At 47.3% G+C, this 15,555-nt stretch overlaps 1 protein-coding gene across 1 annotated transcript in view; it reads left to right on the plus strand.

The window, feature by feature from the left end:
* CSMD2 (CUB and Sushi multiple domains 2) overlaps positions 1 to 15,555 on the plus strand; it is a 268,238-nt gene that overhangs the window by 105,833 nt on the left and 146,850 nt on the right. The window contains exons 17-18 of the mRNA XM_015424095.1: positions 6,319 to 6,443; positions 13,504 to 13,600. Of these exons, the coding sequence (XP_015279581.1) occupies positions 6,319 to 6,443; positions 13,504 to 13,600 (222 nt within the window). The remainder of the gene's footprint in view (positions 1 to 6,318; positions 6,444 to 13,503; positions 13,601 to 15,555) is intronic.

A 15,555-nucleotide genomic window follows, 5' to 3' on the forward strand; every position in this document is an offset into this window, starting at 1 on the left:
GCCACCAAATGAGAAGGGAGCACTCACTGGAGAAGACCCTGATGCTGAGAAAGACTGAAGGAAAAGGAAGAAGGGGACAACAAAGGATGAGATGGTTAGACTGTGTTATCGATGCAATGAACATGAAATTAAGCAAACTCCAGAGCATGACGGAAGACAGGAGGGCCTGGCGTGATGTGGTCCATGGGGTCACGAAGAGTTGGACTCGACTATGTGACTGAACAACAACAACAACAAATACTTCAGTATATCATAAGAACATAAGAGACGGCTGTTAGCTAAATTGCTCTGTTTTCTGATCAATATTGGGGAATTATGAATTATTATTAATAAGCAATCGGCAAAGGGAGCTTTCACCTGTATATACAGAGGCTGTCACTTATCCAGAGCACCAGTAACAGACAAGCAGGCTGATATTAGTTAAAATCAAAGTCTTTTACTGTATTTTATACACATTCAAATATTACACAAACACACACACAATTATACAGGGCTAAGAAGCTTAGAGAGATTGGGATAGCACATTCACTTTAGCAGGAGTTGTGTTGGTTTGGCAATACTTTTACCTGATCCTGAAGAGATGAAGTCTTCCAAATGGAAAAATAAGGAAACTCTAGAAAATGGGATTTATGCTAGGAAAAGGAAGCGTGCAGACTGAACCAGCAGAAAAGCATGTGGGACTCTAGCTGCAGTTCCAGAGTCTTGAGGCAAGGGGGCCCCACAAGTTTCAGAAGCAGATATAGGGGTCGTGGGGGGGGGAGAGCCAGAGCAAGAGTGCTCCCTTTTAAGGGGGGGGCTTGGGGGGTTGTGCCAGGCTGGTCACATGTCTTGGCCCACCTCCTACTAGTATGTCCCAAAAACATGCTATTGGCTGGCAGGAAGAGGGGAGGGGAACTAAGGAGTGATCAATATTGAGAGCTAGTAACTTGGACTGAAGAGTGGCACCTGGATGAAGAGGGTATGAGTCACTGAGCTAGGGGTATTGTTTCTTGATGGGCTTAGCAGAGCCTGTTGATGGGGAAGAGATTAGTTTCCAAGCAATCGTGTGTGGAACCTCTGTTACGTGCAGTCTTGCAGGTAGATGGGGGGGGGGGTTTGCCTGCGTGTGACTGAGGGAGCTCCTCATGGCATTTGGACTTCTTTGTCCTTGTGCCATGGCATGGTGTCTGAGGCCATCTGGGCCTGGTGATTTATCAGTTTTTAAGTTGTCTATCAGTTTTAGGACCTCCTCTCTCGTCACCTCAATCTGACTCAGGTCTTTCAACACCCCTCCCAAAATCAGCGGTTCTGCAAAAAATGCATTTAGCTTCTCAGCCATTTCCCTATCATCCTTCAATACTCCTTTTACCCCTTGGTCGTCCAAGGGCCCCACTGCCTCCCTGGCTGGTTTCCTGTTTCTAATGTATTTGAAGAAAGTTTTATTGTTGGTTTTTACGTTTTTTGCTATATGCTCCTCATATTCCCTTTTTGCCTGCCTGACCTCAGACTTGCATTTTATTTGCCATAGCCTGTGTTCCGTTTTATCAGCCTCACTGTGACTAGCTTTCCACTGCTTAAAGGAATTCTTTTTACTTTTTACAGCCTCCATTACTCTGTTTGTTAACCATGCAGGCTTTTTCCTATACCTTTTTGTGCCTTTCCTAACCTGCGGAATATATATTTTTTGAGCTTCTAGGATCGTAGTTTTAAATAGATCCCAAGCTTCCCCAATTGTTTTGACCCTTTCTACTTTTCCTTTCAGTTTCCTCCCCACGTGTCCCCTCATATCAGAGAAATTACCCCTTTTAAAGTTAAAAATGGTTGTGTGAGTCTTTTTGGCCAATTCTCTATTTGTACAAATGATGAACTCAACAACATTATGATCACTGTTTCCAAGCGATGCAATCACTTTCACATCTCTCACCAGGTCTTGAGTGTTACTTTGGACCAAATCAAGGATTGCCTCTCCCCTGGTAGGTTCCGTGACCATCTGCTCCATAGCACAGTCATTTAGAGTGTCTAGAAACTCAATCTCTTTTTCTCGACTAGAACACATATTGACCCAATCAATGTGTGGGTAGTTAAAATCACCTATTACGGCACAGGTTTTTTGTCTAGCTGCTATCTTTAATTCATTCATCATTTTATAATCCTCCTCTATCTTTTGATCCGGTGGGCGATAACAAACTCCCAGTGTTAAGTTTCCTTTTGGGGCCCCTATTTCAACCCATAGAATATCCAGAAGCAAATCCAATTCTCTTAGCCTCTCAATCTTTCTGGACTTTATACTCTCTCTGACATACGGAGCCACCCCACCTCCAACCCTTCCTCCCCTATCCTTCCGATATAATATATAACCGGGAATCACTGTATCCCACTGATTTTCCTCATCCCACCAAGTTTCAGAAATACCCACAATGTCTATTTTTCCCTCCCTCACCAAGCACTCCAACTCCCCGATTTTACCTCGGACACTTCGAGCATTTGTATAGAAACAGCTGTAATTTCCCTTACAAGTTAAAGCCTGCAACCTTCCTCCTGCTCTCTCAAGACCTTGTCAGGCAGTCCATGTCACTTTAAGTGGTGTCAAGTCACAACTAACTCATGGCAACCCTTCATGGGGTTTTCAAGGCAAGAGTTGAGCAAAAAAAGCAGCTTGCCATTTCCTGCCTCTGCGTAGTAACCCTTGTCTTCATCAGGGATCTCCCATCCAATTACTAACCAGTGCTGATCCCGATTAGCTTCTGAGGTCTGACAAGCTCAGCTATTCAGGTTGCTATGCGCCTGACCTGTATAACTCAGACTAGTCCAAATCAAATCTGGGAAGCTAAGCAGGGTCAGCCCTGGTTAGTGCTTGGATGGTGTCAAGTCCTGGATGCAATCACTCTCACAAACACTCTTGTAGCAACAAGATTTGTTTATTAAGAGGTAGAGAGGTTCCAAGCATAGACAGCTTCTGTGTCGGAACTGGGGCCCAGGCGCCAGTTCCGCCAATATACTGAAAGCAAGAAATTCCACAGATGCCAAGCAACCAATCACTGCTCCCATTCAGCCTGCCACACGTCTGTGCCTGCCCTTGTGACTGCCCCCCACCTGCATGCTAATGGTTACATTATCTAGAAACTCCCCAGACTACGAGGTCACACAGAATGATGAGATCATACACTTCCCAAGGTGTTCTCAACACACACAGGAGGCCCCTGTGTGAGAACAGTTACGAGCTGACACTAACCAAGCAAAGCAGAAAGCCAAACACGTCCACTCCCACCCACCCCCATTCCCAGCAGAGATGATAAATAGCAATGGGAAAGAGCAAGGTTGTGTGCAATACAGGAAGTGTATAAGAATACATGTGAATCCACAACCAATAGAATGAAAACAGAACATGAGTGTAGGAAATAGGAAATATTTGGCAAGCAAGGCCCAGGTTTGACAGATGGGAGACCACCTAGCAAGTCCAGGGTTGCTACACAGAGGCTGGCAATGGCAAACAACCTCTCTTCATCTCTTGCCTTGAAAACTCTACAGAGCTGTCATAAGTGAGCCAGTTTGGTGTAGTGGTTAAGTGCGCAGACTCTAATCTGGGAGAACCGGGTTTGATTCCCCACTCCTTCACTTGCACCTGCTGGATGACCTTGGGCAAGCCATAGATTTTCGACGTGGTCTCTGTGCTTCACACCCATGGGATGTAGTGCGCACGTGCTGGATCGATCGGTGCTGTAGCAAGCTCTTTTAATGGATTTTCGCGCCCAGACCTCGGGCATGCGCAGGATCCCCACTGCGAATGCCCCGAGGGGTGGGCGCGGACATCCCGCCAGTTCCTTTGTTACCACCACGTTGGAAAGACCTTTTTCTTCATCAGTCTGATCGGTTCGCGTGTTTTGGCTTTCTGCCTCACGGCTCTTTGGATTTTTTCCTCAGTTTATTCTTTTTCTTCGTCGTTCCTTCAAAAAACCTAAAAAACCCCACCCTTTTATTTTCTGCTGAGGGGGAGGTTGCTGCTTTACCTCAGTCAGGCCTTCGGGCTACCCCCCCTCCTCAACATTCCCTCTTCTTCGCTTCTTTTATGGAGAAGAAGTGGGTTTTTTTCAACAGGTGCAAGGGTTGCAGCAGCAAACTTGGTCCTCCCGACCGTCATACCCTCTGCATTTTGTGCCTCGGAGAGTCTCACCAGCCAGAGTCCTGTCATCACTGTGCGCGTTTCTCCAATCAAACACGAAAAAACCGAGCTGCGCAACTTACTCATTATTTCTTGATCTCAGATTTCCATTTCCTTGGCACAGAGTTATAATTTTTTTTAAGTGCACATAAACTAGGGTACGGGCACACCAGGTAAAAGTTGTATGTTTGTTTACAAGCTTTTTTTTGGAAAAAAGGAAAGAAACACAATGTTAGCACTGATCTGAAATTGTGAGCCACAGCAAAATCCACAGCTAAAACACCTTTCTCCTCCTGACAAAACACTTGTGGAGAGACAGGTCCAGAAGCCATGTTTAGCTTTTTATGTCCCACAACCCACCCACCCCCCGCTTGGTGTTTTTAAAGGGTATCAGGTGAAACACTTCCCCATTGCCTAGGCACCTGAGCCAATGCATCCTTGCCCTGATTCATTCTCATGTAGTCCACTAGACAAGGTCCAAATGCACATTCTTTCACACACAGCGCAAAGTGGATGGGCAAGGTTCACACAAGCCCTTGAAATTAAATGTTCTCAGTCCTTTCTGCATTGCTTTCTATAAGATGTACTCTAACTCTCTTCCTTAACAAAAGATGGCTGTAACTACGTGCAACTGGAGCTGAATCCAGGGAAGAGTCTTAGCCCCCAGTCGTCAGTGTTGGAGCTGCTTATACAGAGCAGTAAAGCAGGGAACATCAGGCCTGTTGCCAGGGCAACAGAGTTGCATCCTCTGTGCCCACCCACAAAAGTGTCAGGAGATCAGTGGTTATGAACAGTTCCAAAAAATGTGCACAGGAGTCAAAGGTAAAGATTCGATACAAATATTTCCAGTGAAGATCAAAGCTTAGTGCTACACAGGGATACACAGTATTAACAAGATCCTTCTTTCCCCCCCTCCCCCCGAAGGGTATTGTTAGCCAAATTGCCTTAATTTCTTAATTAATATTGGGGAAGTTATGATTATTAATTGGCAATAGGCAAATTAGGGAGTATTCACCAGTGTATACAGAGGTTCCATTTTCTATTATAGTTCCCAGTAAGAGACACAGAGACCGGGTTAGGTCAATTATTATTCTTTACTGAAGATTATTTTCATTCAGACAATACACAAGCACACATTCATATACACCGGTCTAAGAAATACAGAGAGATTATAAGCACGTTTGCATGAGCAGGTATTCGTTGGTTTGGGAAATAGTTACCTGTCCTCGTAGATTGAGCCGTTCCAATCGAAGAATGGAGGGGTTAGGAATAGAAAATGGGGAACACGTGCTCTGAACCGGCAGAACCATGTGGACTCTAGCTGCAGATCTGTGTTTAAAGATGGAGGCAGGGTATTGGGATAGCAAGTGGGACATGAGGGTTAAAGCTTTGATAGGGGTCGTGTGGAGGTAGAGAGAGACCATGTGTTTGTGTCTCAGCTTTTATTAGCTGGGGTGAGAGGGGCAGGTCGAGCTGGCCACATCCCCTAGTCACACCTCCTGTTAGTCCGTCCCTGAAAACATGCTATTGGCTGGCTGGAAGAGGGGAGGGGGACTAAGGAGTGGTCAATATTGAGATCTAGAAACTTAGACTGGAGGCTGGCACCTGGATGCAGGTGAGATGAGTCATCAGGCTAAGGCTATTGTCTCTTGATGGCCCTAGCCGGCTTGCTGATGGGAGCGATTAGTTGCTAAGCAACCATGAATAGAGTCTCTGAGCTACGTACAGCTTTGCAGGTCTGGAGGAGGGGGGAAAGGGGTTGCCTACATATGCTGGAAGAAACTCCTAATGGCGTCTGGAGTTCTCGTGTTTTCCATGGCATGGCGTCTGAGGCTTTGTGCAGGCTTATGGCACTGCTTCATCTCACAGCAGGCAAGATGGCTGGTAACTCTGGAATACCACTGGAGCAGTAACGCTAAAAGAAGGTGTCCCTCTTTCAGGTGTGCAGTCTCAACAGGTATTTTTAGGTCACCATGTTGTACAGTCCCTTTGCACAGTCCATAAAAACACATTGATAGGCTTGCATGGCAACAGTATGTTGGGGAGGGAATGGAAAGTAATTACAAGCAATGTATGCGGAAACACTTTCAACAGAGGGGCAGCAATCAGGCCGGGAAGGCAACTAGGCTTCTACAGTGCATATAGTTGACATGTCAGGATCTCTCGCCTTTTCATTCCAGTGCCCTGTGGTGGAAATTTAACTGAGCGGAAAGGGACCATCTTGTCCCCTGGATTCCCTGAACCCTACTTAAACAGCCTCAACTGTGTGTGGAAAATAACTGTCCCTGAAGGAGCCGGAATACAGGTAGAAGTTTCTGGGGTGGGGTGGGGGGTACACTTTTTCTCTTAGAAAACTCTTTTTCTATCCCAGTTCAGCTATGTTTGGAATCCTCTAATTTTGACATTATCATCTGTTGTCCTGCTTTAAACTGTCTTCTTCCTTGATTTGCTGTTGTTTGTCCTTATTTTCTTATCGGTGCCCTACAAGAAGCTAGAACCCCGACCTCTCTCTCTTCATCCTTTTTGTGTAACAACTGCATCCAATATCCAGCCCCTTACAAAGAGACTCATACCTAAAAGATTTGTGACAGGAATCACATCGAACCCCTCTCTGCTTCAACTCCTTCTCTTGTTCCCCTCACCCCAGTAATTTTGCTTATAAATCAGTTTTTAAAATGCCTCCCTTCCAATACGCATCTGACTCACGAAAGCTTGTGCTGGAATAAAAGATGTTAGTTTTCCAGGTGCCCATGGACTTCTGGTCTGTTGTCCCACCCCCATCCTGATAACAGCCCGCCCCATTGGGCAGAGTAGGTTGCATGATGAAGAGGGCGGCAGAACATTCCTGCAGTTTGCGATTTTCCAGGCATCCAGAACTAACCAAATGCTACATACCAGTGTGCAAACTTTCAAGTTCTCCATATCTCTTATTCAGGCTGTATGTTATAAAAACTAAATAAATAGAATAAAAACTGGGGGGTGGGGAGATGCTAGAACAGGATGTAAAGTCCTGCAGTAGTCTGTGTTGTGTGTAGATGTTAGATGCAGAGTTGTGATGCTGGATGACACCCAGCCTGGTCCTCCCCACCAAAGACACCATGTTTGGAGTGCCTCACGCTGTTTGGGTGCAGTTATCCTGGCTCGAGATCAAATGTGTTGCTAGTGAGCAGCATTCGATAGAATTTTCCCAGCACTAGGGCGTGGGGTTGATCCTTCTGTCTCCATACAATTCTGTGAATTCAAAAGCTCCCCTACCTACCTACCTCTCCGCCCCCCTTTTCCTTGCTACTGGCCATCTATTGAAAGAAAGATGGGCAGCCTACACAACTTGAAGAAGAAGAAGAGATTGGGTTTATACCCCATGGCCCTTCACTACCCGAAGGTGTCTCAGAGCGGCTTACAAACTCCTTTCCCTTCCCCTCCCCACAACAGATACCCCGTGAGGTAGGTGGGGCTGAGAGAGCTCTCAACAGAAACTGCTCTTTTTCAAGGATAGCTCTTATCAGAACTATGGCTTGCCCAAGGTCATCCAGCCAGGTGCAAGTGGAGGAGTGGGGAATCAAACCCGGTTCTCCCAGATTAGAGTCCGCGCACTTAACCACTACACCAAACTGGCTCTCTTGGAGAGCTGTTCTCCCAGCCAGAACTCCCTGAAGTCACTTGCTGGAGCCGTAGCTAAAGTATTAACTGGAGCCATGGTGAGGGCACAAGGGCTTGAGGGGAAAGTGCCATGGTGGGAAGGTATAACTCTGTAGGTGAGACAAGGGGAATTTATTCAGGAGTTGGCCAATCCAGAGGCTTCATACGGCAGAAGTCGATGTTGAACACTTTTATATCCTTACTGTGGCTAATGAGGGCTCAGGGTTGAGCACACACAGTCCAAGGTAACTCAGTGGACTCAGTTGAATTCAAAAGGATCAGGAAGCCCTTGAATTTTCCCAGCCTGAGGTAATTTCACTTCTGCCCTTGTTGATAATGGATCTGCTTCAGCAGGCAAGGAAGAGAGAAACAATTAAAATCAGCTTCTTGTGGCTTCCAAATGGGCAACTGCCAAGTTTTTCCTTGGGTGCTAAAGCTAATTAACAGATTCATTTTGTTACATGAATTTTGTTGTTCTTTCATAAATAGTTAATTCTGCCCTGGCTTTCTTCTGACTTATTTGCATGGTTGTTAATAATTCCTCCAGGCGTGACGGGGTGGGGGAGAGAGAACCACACTTTTAGAGGAACAAGACTGTTAAACTGTTGAGGTGTTGTTGCAAAGCGCTTGGCGCTTGCAATTCCAGAAAGTGATAATTCATTCATTTGTTTGCAAGGGGGAAGTGCCACTCTGCTATTAAGACACTTTCTCCCCGCTTTTGTTTAGAGTATGCTGCATGAGAGCCTCCTTGATGCAAAGCTGCTAACAGCTCAATGAGGTTTTAAAAAGGTGATGGAATAAGGAAAACAGTCAGAAAACTGAAGCTCCCCACCACCACCACCACCACTCCAGCCCATAATTTTCAGGCTAAGCTTTGGTGGACTCGAAGGTTCCCTGGATGTTAATTGGCAGGGTTTTTTGGTGGAATCCTAAGTAGAGGCAGAGGACCTCTCCTGAGACACAGCTGACTGACTCCCTGCCTCCTGCAACGCTCAGCCGCAGGTTTGGGAAAGGACCGTAGCTCAGTGGTGCAACATCGTATTTGCACACAAAAGGTTCATTCTTCAGCAACTCCAGTGAAAAAGACCAGGGAGCAGGTGATATGCACTAACCTGGATGGCCCAGGCTAGCCTGATCGCATCGGGTCTCAGAAGCTAGGCAGAGTCGGGCCTGGTTAGTATTGGGATGGGAGGCCTCCAGGGAAGTCCAGGGCTGCTACACAGAGGCAGGCAATGGCGAGCCAGTTTGGTATAGAAGTTAAGAGTGGTGGACTCTAATCTGGAGAACCAGGTTTGATTCCCCAGTCCTCTACATGCAGCTGCTGGGTGACCTTGGGCAAGCCACAGTTCTCTCAGAGCTGTTCTCTCAAGAGCAGTTCTCTCATAGCTCTCTCTGTCTCACCTACCTCACAGGGTATCTGTTGTGGGGAGGGGAAGGGAAAGGAGACTGTAAGCTGCTCTGAGATGCCAAGTGAAAGGCGGGGTATAAATCTAACTCCTCCTCCTCCTTCTCTTTTCATATCTTGCCTTGAAACCCCTATGTGGTCACCATAAGTTAACTGTGACTTGACAGCACTTTCTACCAATTGTAGGTGGTGTGAAAGACCTCCACCTGCGCTCCGGAGAGCCACTGTTCATCAGACAAGACTGACCTTGTTGACCAACAGTCTGATTCAGTAGCAGGCAGCTTCATATGTTCACAGGGTGGTTGATGCTCTAGCCATCATCCTGCTTGAATGGAGCACGTGCCCCAGAATACGCCCCAGAATCCTCTGCGACACAAACAAGGCTTCCTCACGGGACAAAATTCTTTTAACAGTAGGATCCAGATGTTCCTGGGAAGCTTACTGTCACTGTTTATGGTTTATTGCTGGTTTCATGGTCATCCGCCTTGGTAGCTCTTGCTGAAAGACAGAGCATATCATAAATAAGCAAACCAAGAAGAAAAAAAATAGGGGAACCTATTAAGGTTCAGACATTTTTTTTCCATTGCACCTGCCCTGCCCTCAACTCTGCAGGGGCTGGGTCTGAAGATCAATTTCTACGAGTTGGAGTGCACAGGGTGGGGGGACCCTAGAACCAACTTGTGAGCAGGTTTGAAGTAACACATATCTTGTGTGTCATCCTCAGTTCCCACTCTGGATTGAGACCATATGACCTATGCTGATGGACTTTCAGCCGTCCCTACCCTGGACAGAAATGCTGTAGGGGGGGAGAGCCAGAGGACATTAGTGGGCCAAATAGTTCCTTCCCTGGACTCTTTCAGTTCAGGGTAGGAGCATATCATCTGGGGTGGGGGAGATTGAAGTTCCTTCTGCACGTATACCATGGTGGGGGAGGGGCCATGGCTCAGTGGTAGAGCATCTGATTGGCATGCGAAAGGTCCTGGGTTGAATCCTTAGCACCTTCTGTTAAAAGGAGGAGGTGGTGCTAAAGACCCCTTGCCTGAGACCCTGGAGAGACACTGCCATTCTGAGAAGGCAATACTGACTTCGATGGACCAGGAGTCTGATTCAGTATACGGCAGCTTCAAGTGTATATGTCCTGATCCAGAGGGAGAATTGTGTGCATGGGAACTGAAGACAACATGAAAATCACACGTGACTTTGAAACTGTTCAAAAGTTGGATCCATCCCCCCCAAGCCTGTGAATTCTGTTTCATGGGAATCAACCCAGATATTTCTCCCCTTATACATGGAGGCTGGGTTAGTGACCAAGATGGAGTGGAGGTCTAGATCAGGGTCCTGATTCATTAGTTGCCCAGCCCTGTAGGGATCCATCCACCCCATTTTGTTTCGTAGGTTAAGGTGAAGCAATGCCAAAGCAGAGGAGACAATGGGAATGAAAGTGTTCTTTGCGGCGGTGTCAGGACGATGAGGATTTTATGTAATCAGTGCAGCAGCAAACGCATCTAATATGAATTATTCATTCCAGAGGCAGCTCTTTCCTGGGTGAATTAATTTATATCCCTGACAGTAAATACATGCTGGTCTCTCCTGAATCCTGCACATCGCCCTAGAATTAGAACTTCTGAATATTTATGCTTTTCCAAAAAGAGGAAGTTTTGGGGGTGGGGATCGAGAGGTGGAGAACTGAAGCAACTCTCTAGCTTCCTAATATCGTAAATCTTCACTATGGGGATAATTATGCAGGGAGTCACACGGCCAGCCTGATCAGGAGAGGCTCAACGGGGGTCATCAGCATTTCAGCAGAGATGACTCTGAAGGTTTGAGTCTCTCTTTTTTCTCTCTTTAAAGTCCCTACAAAGTTGTTATTCAAGATAAATCAATCAGGAAAACAAGTTATAATGCCACCAATCATGGTTTATGATCTTTACTCCCAAGACACACCTTTTCCCCTCTGTTGCATTAAGCAGAGGAGAAGTTGGGCACAGCTACAGATGGATTTGTGGTCTCATGGTGAAAATGGGGAGGAATTCATGAAGGCCCCATTTTCAAGGTGTATGTGACAGAATAAAGAAGACATAGAGGGGTTAGAGCATCAGGCTACAGCCTGGTTCAACCATGTTCCAATCCCCCGATCAGCCATGGAAGTCTGCTAGGTGACCTTGGGCCTGTCACAAGCTCTCAGCCCAGCTTAAACGTTTTCCACAGGGATAGTTCTCCCTGCACCTGCCAACTAAAAATTGTGACAGCCTTTGGAACACTTTCTGTCACTTAATCTTGCTGCCTTTCCACCAAGAACACTATGGTCCCAGGCAGAAGTCAGTACAGAATCAAGGGGAGAAGAGCCCTCTGTTCCTGGCCAGTCTAGAGCAGTCTCCTTGCTGGGAAACAAAAGAGTTCCCATTTGGCTCTACGGCCACCTGCTCATTTCTGCACTTCTCCCAAAGGTAGGGATGGGTGAGTAAGTGGAGCAATTAAACCACAGTCTGTAAGCCTGCCAGCATCTAACACTCCAGCATCTAGCTGGCATGACAGGGTTTTAGCTGTGGAACTGGAGAATCCGCCTCCATCCCCCTCCTTCATTTTTTATTGATAAACGCATGAAGGTGCTTTATGCTGAACTGGACCATGGATCCCTTGAGATCAGTTCTGTCTACTCAGACTAGCATCAGCTCTCCAGGGGTCTCAGGCTGAGGTCTTTCACATATGAACACATGAAGCTGCATTATACTGAATCAGACTATTGGTCCATCAAGGTCATTATTGTCTACTCAGACAGGCAGTAGCCCTCCTGGGTTTCAGGTAGAGGTCTTTCACAGTACCCGGTATCTGATCCTTTTACCTGGAGATGTCGGGGATTGAACCAGGGACCTTCTGCATGCCAAGCAGATGCTCTACCACTGAGGCACAGCCCCTCCCAACATCTAGCCTGCTGAAGAGGTCTTAATGAGCTCAAAAGCATGCACAGTGTTTTGTGGCATTTAGGTTAGCCTCAATAAAAGGCATCATATGGATATGGTTGAGTCTGTCACGGAAAGAGGGAGGGGTGGAGATCTCCCAGGTGTTAAATAGCCCCAGATATCACACACACCTGGCATCAACTGCTTGACTGGCCATGATCACATACCCCTCCCAAGAGCCAAGGTGAAGCCTTTCTGTTGGCTTGGGCTTGGGAGAAAGGAGGCATTTCCCCCCCTGGAATATACCAGCTCAAGCTGTGGGGCTGGTGTGTATGTTTGTCTGCTCAAGGAGCTCATGGGGTCATTCATGGGTTCTCTCTTCCTTGACTTCTTTTCCCCAACAATCTTGTGAGGTAAGTTAGACTGAGAGAGAGTGACTGTGCCAGTCCCCCAGTGCATTTCATGGTAGAGTGGAGATTTGAACCTGGGTTATCCTAGTCTGTCACTGGCCCCGGTCACACGGGAGGCTTTGATACGCAAGAGGGACGGATCAGGGGTGCATCAAGCGGTCGCAATCCCACCGCAACATCTGGGAAGCGGCACGCACCCGTCCCCGATCCGTCTCTTCCGGCCGAAGATGTGGATCAAAAAAAACCCTACAAAACACTACTACCTACCTGAAAATCCGCAGCACGGGCGGCCTGTCTCCGGCAGCATGCGAGGCCCTCGGCCAAACTGTGTAGGCGTGCACATGCGCAGCGGGCTGCCTCACTCCGCGATCTGTGGCTTTCCCCGGCATCTGATCATGTCGGGGAGCAACTGCGCGGCGGCTCAAAAAAGCTGCACTTCAGCCGCACCTTTTCCCCCAGTGTGACCAGGGCCACTGTAATCATTACAGCACACTGATCCTCAAGTTTAAATGCTCTCCCCCCTCAACTCTCCCCCTATCAAGAATACTAATGTTTCAGGGACAAAGGTTTAGCCGTGTTCCATGATTAAAACCTCTTGAAACCAGTTAAGCAACCATCTGTCTCTCAACCACCATGTGTTTGTGAGTTCTTCATGCTATATCTGAATTCTCTGCTCCTTGTGGACAGCTGGCCTACCCTCACCATCCCCCCCACCCACGCATCTGCTGGGAGTACTAGTTATCTTCAAGGGCACTCTCCATTCACGTGGGGCAACAATGAGGGCAGATAGGTCTAGGCATCATCCGTGGTGAATTGAATGAATTGCTCTCAAACAAGTCCCAGAACTCTCCACAATAGATAGGATTTCCTTGGTGGGTCAGCCAATGTGGGAAGGGTTCTCTGTGGGCAGATTATTTGATTGGCTGTTTAACTAGGGTCCTTGTCAAATTTGATGGTAATCAAAATCTTGTTAGTGATACAGGTTTCCTTTTTCCTGGTTCTCCTTCCCAGATTCAGGTGATCAGTTTCGTCACAGAACAGAACTGGGATTCTTTAGAACTATTTGACGGTGGGGATAACACAGCCACCATGCTGGGCAGCTTCTCTGGTAAGTTGGAAGGCAGATGTGTTATGGGTAATGCTTGTGCGTGTCACACATGCAAGATGACATGTTTGAGGGCAAGGGGGTGGGTGGGGTGGGGCTAACGCAGCACTCACGATGCTCGATGTTCCAGGCTGTTCTCTTCTGGAGCAAGAGGTGCCTACACCAAAGGGAGCAGATGATGGAAACCTGTTCTGGTTTTCCTCCAACCACAGCATCCTCTTCTTCCAAGCCCCTTCCCCATCTGGGCTCTAAGCTTGGGTTCCCCAGGCCAATGGGCAAAAGTGGTGGTGGGAGGAGGACAGAGTTTGCAGATGACAAATAGCCCTTAGAGGAAGGAGTGGGGAGAAAAAAAAGAAAAACATCCTCTTCCCTTCCTCTGCCTCTCACCTGCAAAGGTCCCATCCTCGCTTTGCACAGTGGGGGCAAAAACCAGATTTAGAAGAAGAAGAAGAGAAGAGATTGGATTTATACCCCGCCCTTCACTACCCAAAGGTGTCTCAGAGTGGTTTACAAACTCCTTTTCCTTCCCCTCCCCCACAACAAACGCCCTGTGAAGTAGGTGGGGCTCAGAGAGCTCTTGACAGAAACTGCTCTTTTTCAAGAACAGATCTTATCAGAGCTACGGCTTGCCCAAGGCCATCCAGCCAGGTGCAAGTGGAGGAGTGGGGAATCAAACCCGGCTCTCCCAGATTAGAGTCCGTGCACTTAACCACTACACCAAACTGGCTCTGTTTAGGATTTCATGTGCCACCATAGGATTTCATGTGCCACCATAGCCTAGTTCTGCCAGATTCTGCAGTGTCTGAGAGAGACAAACATTGCCCCAATGCCAGTTCATTGGCATCACACATTTGGTACCCCATGGCCTGGTTTGGGCTCTGGGCCTCTTAAGATTAATACCCAGATTTTTACAGTCACCATATTGCAGGCTTGGGGGTCTCTCTGCTTCTATCTGCATAGTCAGATTTGGCTTTAATATTGCCGCTTTCCTCTTCTGCTCACATCTCACTCATGCAAGGCTGGCATGTTTCTAGTGCAATCCAGAGTTGTTGCATAAGTGCACACCTTCCCCCCCCCCCCCCCCAGCATTTTCACACCACACAGATGCAATGCCACATGTCATGGCTTTACTTGCTCACTTGGCCTTGCAGAGTAGGGAAGTGCAGCTACAAGGCTGAATGAAGTGCACCTTCCTGTGCATGTATGTGCAAAATAGGCAGAAAGGCAATGTTCTCCATTAGTACTGCTGGCCCACAGGGTGCAGGTTTGTCAAATGTCGAATTGTGTGACCTTGTAGTGGAATAAGAAGCAGCCTGAACTAGGCAGGGGCTTGCTTAAAAACCCAACAAGGAAAATGTCAACCATATGGGTGAGATCCAGCTAGCTTTTTCACTCTGTCTTGGCTAATTTCTCCCTTTACTACAGTCCCCGCCCCACATGGCTTTTGTCCATGCAGGTCTCATGATCCCCAGCATAGTCTTTTTTAGACGTAAGAGCAGACCTCCCATTTCCTTTTTCACCAGCAGAAATACCAGTTGGATCTAATACTCTATGCCTGTCATTCTGTCCTCTCCAAAGATCTGTGGGTGGTTCCCCTTGCAACGACCAATGCCTATTGAGAGACTGCATTCATTCACAGTTTCTAAAATTCAGTGGGAGCTTCTCATGAAAGCTTTCTGGAGCTACGTATTTCCTCTTTCCTCCAGGGCTGCCTTTGCCTCTCTCTTCCAGACCCCCACACACCTCCCCATCGTTTTTCACGCAATAAACATAGAAGAACATGGACAGAGGTTCCCCCATGACTCTTGCTCACCCATCTTTCACAGGCCTTCTCATCTCCAAATCCCGTTTTCGATCCATTAGTCTGACCAAAGAAAGCTTGATGTAATGAAATGTGTCTCTGTTCTTTGGGAAAAGCCTTCCCGAGCCTCGTTCTGCCAGCCTCATTAGAGCCTGAT

The sequence above is a fragment of the Gekko japonicus genome, unplaced genomic scaffold, assembly GCF_001447785.1.
Source record: "Gekko japonicus isolate JY-2015 unplaced genomic scaffold, Gekko_japonicus_V1.1 scaffold877, whole genome shotgun sequence".
In the NCBI taxonomy this organism is placed as follows: domain Eukaryota; kingdom Metazoa; phylum Chordata; class Lepidosauria; order Squamata; family Gekkonidae; genus Gekko; species Gekko japonicus.